This window comes from Corvus brachyrhynchos, unplaced genomic scaffold (genome assembly GCF_000691975.1).
Source record: "Corvus brachyrhynchos isolate BGI_N302 unplaced genomic scaffold, ASM69197v1 scaffold140, whole genome shotgun sequence".
NCBI classification, from domain to species: Eukaryota; Metazoa; Chordata; class Aves; order Passeriformes; family Corvidae; genus Corvus; species Corvus brachyrhynchos.
The window spans coordinates 1,159,976-1,168,174 of NW_008235809.1; the positions used below are offsets into that span (position 1 = coordinate 1,159,976).

The 8,199-nt window shown below is 51.9% G+C and overlaps 1 protein-coding gene across 1 annotated transcript; it reads left to right on the forward strand.

The window, feature by feature from the left end:
- Positions 1-6: 6 nt before the first annotated feature.
- On the forward strand, positions 7-5,877 carry CREB3 (cAMP responsive element binding protein 3). Its single transcript, XM_008629175.2, has 10 exons — positions 7-137; positions 841-978; positions 1,061-1,319; positions 1,541-1,653; positions 1,900-1,992; positions 2,508-2,614; positions 3,454-3,522; positions 3,678-3,762; positions 3,899-3,980; positions 4,433-5,877. Exons 2-10 carry the CDS (start codon positions 841-843, stop codon positions 4,771-4,773), a joined length of 1,287 nt encoding a protein of 428 aa, XP_008627397.1. The 5' UTR covers positions 7-137; the 3' UTR covers positions 4,774-5,877.
- Positions 5,878-8,199: the final 2,322 nt, after the last annotated feature.

The following is an 8,199-nucleotide window of genomic DNA, read 5'->3' on the forward strand; positions in this document are numbered from 1 at the left end:
CTGTGGTCGCCCCGGAGCCACTGAGCTCTGCTGCTCTCGTGCTGCCGGGCCCTGACCCCCCTGGCAGCAGGGACGGCTCTCCAGGTCACTCCTCAGGGCTGAGAGACACTTTACCAGTGTCTGATCTCTACAGCGAGGTAAGGAGCATTTTACTTTCAGCCTAAAGCTCTGTTGTGCACTAACGATATTTATATATATACAGCTACTTATTTATTACGATATCCACTCATTTATTACAAGTGTGTTAAATAGTGCAGTGTTTGACAGCTGTCTGAATTACTAAATCATCATTTGGGCCTTTGTCGAATGACTCATTAATTACCCTTCAATGATCACTTAATCACCATTTGATTACCATCTAATTTCTGTTCAGTCATCAATTACTTAGAATTTGATCATTGTTTAATCATTAACAGAATCCCTTTAGTTAAAACCTCAACAATGACTGTTCTTAATAATTTTCCTGTGTCCGGAAGTTCTCCCTGCTGGCTGCACACCAGGGAGTATGGCACCTTCAGGCTTTTGTGGAACGGCAGGATCTTGCATGCTCTCCACACCGTTAAGTCTGGGATTGTTTCACTTTTCCTCTCCTTCCTGCAGCTTTTGTGCTCTGGGTGGAGCGTGGCTCTTGTGGCTGGGTCACAGTAACCTTGTGGGGAAAACAGTGTATTGTTGTCACCGGTGGTGCTGTAACAGCCTTGCTGGGGAAGTAGTTGGGAAGTGGCTGTCCCTGCTGTTGACATTGCAAGGGGATGCTTTGTCTGTAGGGTCTGAGGGATATCTTAAAGCAAGGCTGCTGTCTCCCCTTGTGCCTGTGCTCACTTTGGGTGTCCTGCTCAGATGTCGTGCCCAGAGGAAATGGATGCCCTGGCAGATGTGGATCTGCTTGACTTTCTCCTGAAGGACGATGCTCCCTGCCCTGAAATCCCAGAGGAGCAGAACGGTCTGCTGGAAGACTGGGGCCTGCCAATGCCTGAGGTAAGTTCTTTGTGAGGAATTGATGATGAGCTGAGGTTTAGGAGGTTTGTCTCTCTGCTGAGTAAAAGCTGTTCCTCCGCAGCTCCTGGACAAGGAGATGGATGACTTCATCAGCTCACTGCTGAGCCCTTTAGAAGATGAACCAGACAGGCTCGGTTATTTGCCTGCCAACAGTGACAGCAGCATTTCTGAGGATCAGCATCTGTCCCATTGCCTTGGTAGCAATTTTGCCAGCCGAGACATTGTGCAGGTTGACCACAACTACTCCCTCCACCAGGACTGGCCTGTGCTGGAAAGTGTGAGGTCTGACATGGCAGTAGGAGATGTCACCATTGAGCTGGGTGAGTGATGTGTATGGGCTCTGTTTGCCCTGGCTACAGGCAGAAAAGAGAAAAGCAGCCCCATATTGGTTTATTTTGGTGGTTGTCAGGCAATTGATGGAGAGAACCAAGAGTAGAGGCTTTCTGCTGCTGTAAAATTGCTGTTTCATGCTTCTCAAAGCTGGCTGCTCAAGTGCTTGCCTTACTGAGGCCCGGCATTTGACTCATCTTTCCTTCCCCAGGGGCATGGGTGGGTTTGGAAGGCACAAGCAAGACACTTGAAGAGAGCAGCAGTTCCCCCATTGCTGTTGCTGTGGAAGATGAATCCCAGCTTGTGCCTGGAGCCATTGTGCAGGTACTGACTCCGATGCCTGTGGACCCCAGCCTTTGCTTCTGCTCACATCTCCGCTTCTCCTCTGACTTGGCTTCTGTGATGGATATCTCTGAGGGAAAGCATGACTCTGCCTTGGGAGAGCTGATTCCAGTTCTCTGTGTTTGCTGCATGCCCTCTCTGGCCCTGGGTGGACTCCTTGTATTCCAGCTGAAAACCATGAATGAATGTATTTGCATTCTCAGTAAGCTTATTTTTGCTGTTTTCTAGTCTGACTTCCCAGAGCTGGTCCTGACAGAGGAGGAGAAGCAGCTCCTGGAGAAAGAAGGTGTTACGTTACCAACCTGTCTGCCACTAACCAAAGTGAGTCCTCACTGGAACCAAACAGACTTAGACCACTTAAATGTGTCAGGTAGTGCAGGTGTTGGAAACTACAAGACGGTGCCTTCATGGGAATACTGTTGTCCAGGTGTTGTCCAGATTCACGGCAGTGTTCATCCGAGCTTGGTGTCCTTTTCCTCCTTTGGAGTCTGGGTGTCATCCATGTGCACAGCAGCTTCTGGCTGCTGTCAGTCTCCCTGCTCATGGCTGCTTGCAGGAGGCAGTTACACCACAAGTGCCTCCAGCTATTTTTTCCTGCTTGCCTAGTGGCTTGTGAGCTGTATGCTTTTCATTTCCCTTAGATATGCTTTACTTTTGCTATGCCATGGACACTGCTAGCTGCATCAGCAGGCCAGAGTTTTCCTTGCAGCTTATTCAGTGTTACGGGAAGGACAGAGGACACAAGCACTCAGGCTGGGCACTGAGATGTGTGTGGGGTGTGGGAGGGTGGGATTGCCAACACCCTGGGATTGCTGTTAATGAGATGCTGCTTGCAGGCTGAAGAGCGAGTTCTGAGGAAGGTGCGTCGTAAGATCCGGAACAAGCAGGCAGCTCAGGATAGTCGTCGCAGGAGGAAGATCTATGTGGATGGCCTGGAAAACAGGTATGGTCACACGGCAGTGTCATCCAGCACTTGAGGGACCCATATGTTCTTTTAGGGATCCTTGGCAGAATGATGATGGCACTAAATTGTACTTTCAATCAAAACTGAGTTTTTGATTCATGTTATGATGGGTATAGCACAGGATTTGTGATTAGAATGGCATGGTTGTTCTACAAGCAGAATCAATGTAGTACAATCTCTAAGCAGTGTAATACAGGATTTATCATACAACTTAACTTATAGTTTCTAATCACCTGCATTCTGATACATCTTACTTAGCTTACAATTTCTAGCCACCCAGGCCCTCTGCAGATTGGATCAGATCTTAACAGACGTTCTGTGTATTAATATAATGATCATAACATAGATTCAAAAATGCTATAGAGGAATATGAGTCTCTCCCTTAGTCATGGCAGGAAACAGGCAATGGTAGATGTGTCCCTGAGCAGGGAGTTCCTGAGCCTTGCTGTCCAGCAGAAACTCTACTCCCAAGGTCCCCCTTAGGACTTTCTAATTGCTTGATTTTGTGGACGGTGCACTCTGTGCTGTTGTGTTCCCCTGCTCTGTGATAGGGCTGTCAGCAACACAGAGCTGGCTGTGTGCCTGAGACCTTCAAGGCCAGTAAGGGAAGGGCCTGGTGCCCAGGGACTTTCAAGCTGGCATGGAGGAGAAGAAACGTGAGAAGGTGCTCTCTGGGCTTTGCTGTAGGTGATACCAGGTAGACCCCAGGACCAGTTTTGTCTGCCCCAGCTACTCAGAGGTGGTGACTGATGTGAAGTCTCTGCTGTTGACCAACAGAATCTCTGTTTTTCCCCCACTCTGCTTGTCCTTTCTGGAAGGGTGGCAGCCTGCACAGCTGAAAACCATGAACTGGAGAAGAAGGTGCAGCAGCTGCAGAAGCAGAACACGTGAGTTTGTCTTGTTGGGTTTGGCAGGAGATGTGGTGGGGAGGGCTGTTCCTCTTCTCGGGACTGCGGCTTGTCTCTGGCTGCAGAGGCTGGAGGGAAGTGTGCAGCTCTCGGTTCAGCTGCTGTGCTAACCTGCATTTCCTGCTCTCCTGCAGGTCACTGCTCAGGCAGTTGCAGAAACTGCAGGCCTTGGTGAGACGGTCAGCTCCCAAAACTACCAGAAGCAAAACCTGCACCATGGTAAGTGGCTTCAAGCCCCAGTGCCTGTGGAGGAGTCTCTGCTGTCCTCACAAGTTTGGGAGAGAGGTGTTTATTCCATCCAGTGATGCCTGTCCATCTCCTTTGCTGAGATCTGTGCTGATCTTTCTGTTTCCAGATCGTGGTTCTGTCCTTCTGCCTCGTTCTGTCCCCCAGCATCCACTCACCTGGGAGCGTAGAGCCACAGCGGGAGCTTAAGGGTGAGTGCCTGAGTTGGGGCTGAGGTGCTCAGGTTGGGGCTGAGGTGTGGCTCCAGGTGAAGTGCTGCCCTTCAGAGCACAGCAGCATCCCTGGACACAGCCTGAACTCTGGGGCACTTCCAGCTAAGCATCCCCTTGCCTGGGGTGACCACTAGGTTTGGGTTGCTGTCTTGCCCCAGCTCTGGACTCTTTCTCAGCCCTGTTGCAGAGGCCTGCCTGGAAGCAGGGCCCTGCGCCAGGGGCGGTGCAAGGACAGGGGAGATCCGGTCCGCCTTGGAGCACAAACTGTGCTTGTGCCTGGCAGCTGTGCAGCATCCTCTCCCCGCCTCCCATGGGAGGAGGAAGTCGTGCTTAAACAGTTTGTCCTCTCTCTGGGCTCTGTGGTGGCTCCATACTCAGCACAGGAGGGTGGGAGGCTGGAAGTGACAGGGTTGGCTCTCCCTCTCTTACAGTGCTGTCACGGCAGATCCGCGAGTTTCCGAACCATGGAGCACCTGATGTGCAGCACAGCACAGAGCTGGAGGGCTTCAGCCCAGAGCCTGGGGACCTCTTGCTGTCGGGCAACCTCAGTCAGTCATGGGAAGAGGGGCAGAGTCCACTCAACCCCAGTCCCAGATCTTTCAACAGCAACTCATCCTCTGACCCTCCGGCAGCAGCAGGCTCTGAGCCAGACCCACCCCAGAGTGACCCTTTGCCAGCAGCAGTGCTGGTGCCGTGGAAAGCCAAGGGTCAGGAGTGGGTGGAACACCCTGACAGAGTTCTCATCCAGCAGCACCATGCCAACGAGATGTGACCAATGCTGCATCCTGCTCCTTGGGATGATACCAGGCGCCCCGTGGGGCAGGGACAGAGCTGCACTAACAGATTATCTATCCGAGCATTCCTTCTGAATACTCTCCTGATTGCCAGCAGCTCAGAGGGTTTACCAGGGAGGAATCATTCTGACATTTTAGGTTTGTATCAGGCTCCATCTGAGATGGGACAGGAAATTCTGAAAACTTCGCTATGGCTGCTGATGTGGCTTGCAGCCCGAAGCACATCTGGTGGCTTGTGGGGATGGGCTGTGGCCAGGAGGCTGGAGGAAGCTGGGCTGAGGTGCCCGTACTTGGTCTGACTGGATGCAGTTGGTGGTGGAGGCCGCTGCCCTGCTTCTTCACTGCCCAGCTGGAGATGAACAGGCACTTCTTAGTCTGTATTGTGGCCCCAAACATCTGTTCCATGTCCCTGCCCCTTAATCCTGCAGTGCTGCCTGATTCCCAGGTGTGAGGGAGCAAGTTGACCTTCAATGCCCTCACAGGAGTGGTCCTTCCTGCTGCTGTGACAGATCCAGCATGTCGCCTGTTCCTGCTAGCTTTTGAGCCATGGCCACAGCTCCCAGCCTGGCTAGAGAAGGTAATGTGGAGTCCTTCCTGAGCCATGTGTGCTGTTCGCCTACTGTAAGGGCTGAGCCTTTCATCTCCTGCAGGCTTCTGGGCCTCAGGGGGCAGGCATGCCTTGAGCCAGACTGCTGAGGCAGCATGTAGCAGAGAGCAGCAGAGCTGCTTGCTCTTCTGAAGGCCTTCATGGCCACAGGACAGTTTCAAAGCCATGTCCTTGTGTGCCCAAGCCTTGCTATGCTGGCTTGTGATGCAGTCAATGGTTCTGGGCTGAGCAGAAACACTTTGAGCTGGTGAGCAATGTCTTTGCCTCAGGGTGCAGCTTAGTGGTACCTGTAGAGATCTCCTTGTCCTACTTCAGGATATTTCATGGAGTCGTATAGAATGGTTTGGAAGGGACCTGTAAAGGTCATCTAGTCCAGTTCCCCCTGCAACGAGTAGGGACAGCTTCAGTTGGATCAGAATAATAATGAATAGCTTCTTTATTAATAAGAGTCTAAATAAATATTAGTGGTGTGTGACTGTGTCCTCTCTGGTTGTTTTGGCGAGGTGCTGGGTGAAAGCTGGGTGAAAGCTGGGGCCTGCACCTGGGGCTGGGAGCCTTGTGGGAGAAACCCAGCAGCGGCCTGGGGACCGTCACTCTCAGATCGGTGCAGGGGAACTCCGCGTGGCTGTGGCTGTGCAGAGGGGCTTGTTGAGGCCTGTGTGGGTTTGCAGGGCTGCTGCTCTGCTCTCACCCCACTTCAAGGGTGCAAAAGCACTCTTGGAGAAATGTACATGTGGTGAGCGCCCAGCATCCACCGTGCACCCCCAAGCCCCCAGTGCTGCGGAAGCGAGCAGCTTCCCCAGGAGGAAGTGTGAGGAGCCGGTGTCAGCCCCCACCGCTGCTTTTGTAATGAGGAGCTGCACAATCGCAGGAAATGGAGCAGAGCTAGGGTGCTGCAACAGCCACCGGGTGGGCCCTGCCTGCTGCGGGGTTGCTAAATTCAGGCTTGTCCCTGGGTCTGGTTGGGATCACTGGGTCCACAGGAGGCACTGGCAGACCTTGAGCTCGGGCTGCAGAGCCCAGAGTAGGGTTTGGGGGCATGGCAGCTCAGCCAGGCAGTGAGTGCAGGAAGATTCATGCTTGCAGCCCACCCAGCAAACACGGTATGAGACAATGTTGTGTTGCAAGGAGAGACAGCCAAGGAGGGGCTTGCCCTGGGGCTCTGCCTCAGCACAGGTAGCAGCATGGTCCCAACAGGGCCAGGTCACAGCTCTACCCCGGCCAGGGCTGATAGCCCTTGAGCATCACCAGGGAATCACTGGACCTTTTTCCTCAGGGAAGTGCTGTGCATGGCATCAGGAAGGTCAAAGGACCCTGTCTACACTTTTAATTTTTTGCAGTTCAAGGCCAGGGTGTGTAATGCCTCTCCCCACTTTAGTTTCATTTTTTTGCGGTTTGAGACCAAGGTGTGTAATGTCCTGTTCCCGCTTCACTTTCATTTTTGCAGTTCAGGGTCAGTGTGTGAAATGCCCTGTTCTCCCTTTAGTTTCATTTTTTGCAGTTCAAGGCCAGAGTGTGTAGCGTCACAGATGTTACATGGTGTCCCTGACCCAGCACTAATCAATATTGAATGAGCCATGTGAAGTAATACATGGTGGTGTTGCCAGCAAAGTTGGGAGCAGCCACGTGAGCTGGTGTTTGCCTTGGGTGTGATGGGGTCAGTATTGCTCTTTGTAGCAGTCTGGCTGGCTTGGCCAGACGTCAGGAAGGGAGATAACTCTGGGAGAGCAGGCAGGGAGCCAGGAGTTGGGAGTTTTGGGGAGGATTGCTCCATGGTCCCAGCTCATAATGACCCAGATGTGCTATTTTTCATTGCTTTCTGTGTTGTCGTGCCAGTCCCACAGCAAGCAGCTCTGAGCTGGGGAGAGGAAGGAAGCTCAGCCTGGACCTCACGCCTTGGGTTAAAGGGCAGTGATGATAAAAGTGCCCATAATGAGTTCTTTGGCTGAGGACTTTAGTATATCAAGTGGAGGAGCAGGAGCCACCTGCTATTCCTGCCATCCTCCTTGTCCTCTTTGCTGCAGATCCCCATTCTTTTTCCTGGCATGCTGCAGGGATCAGAGCATGGTCTGTGTGTGCATTTTTGCTGCTTTCACATACACACAGCCCCACGCTCTGCCTTAGATCAGCAGTATGGTCCCTGCCTGCCTTCCCCACTGTGTTCCTTCTGTTATGCCTGAGGTCAGCCTGTATCTCCCTTGTGTCCCAGCAAGTGCCTGTGTCAGCTTTGTGGGACTACGCTGGCAGACTGGAAGCACGAGCCTTTCAGGGCAAAATGTCCTGCACAGTCCTTGCAAGTCCCAGATGGGTGTTGCCAGATGGAAACAGAATCTTTTTTGCTTGGTGACTCCTAAAGTATCAGTTGTGCCTGGTGACTCCTCGAGTATCAGAGTATCATCTCCTTTCTATGGTAGTGATGTACTGAAATTTGTGAAAGCATAAATGAAATTTGCCTTCTATTGCCAAGGAAGGCCTGGGCTGTGTAACCAATGCAAAACACTTCCTGATCATGGCTTTAAAGGAATCAGGTTTTCCCTTTTTTTTTAAATGAATTAGGGTTTCTCAGAGAGAGGGGAAATTCAGTCAGTAGCAGAAACAAGATATATCCACCTCTTCAAGGGTCCTGTGTCATCATCCATCCTATTTTTATCCACTAGCACCAGCTGCTGGATAGTGGTGGAAACAGAAAAACTAATAGAATTCTGAAAGCTGGTTTAAAAAGCAGCTGGAAATGCAGCAAGAGAGCCACTGCCTCCTTCCAGCTCTCACAGCTGGGCATCTTGGCCCTGGGCCTGCT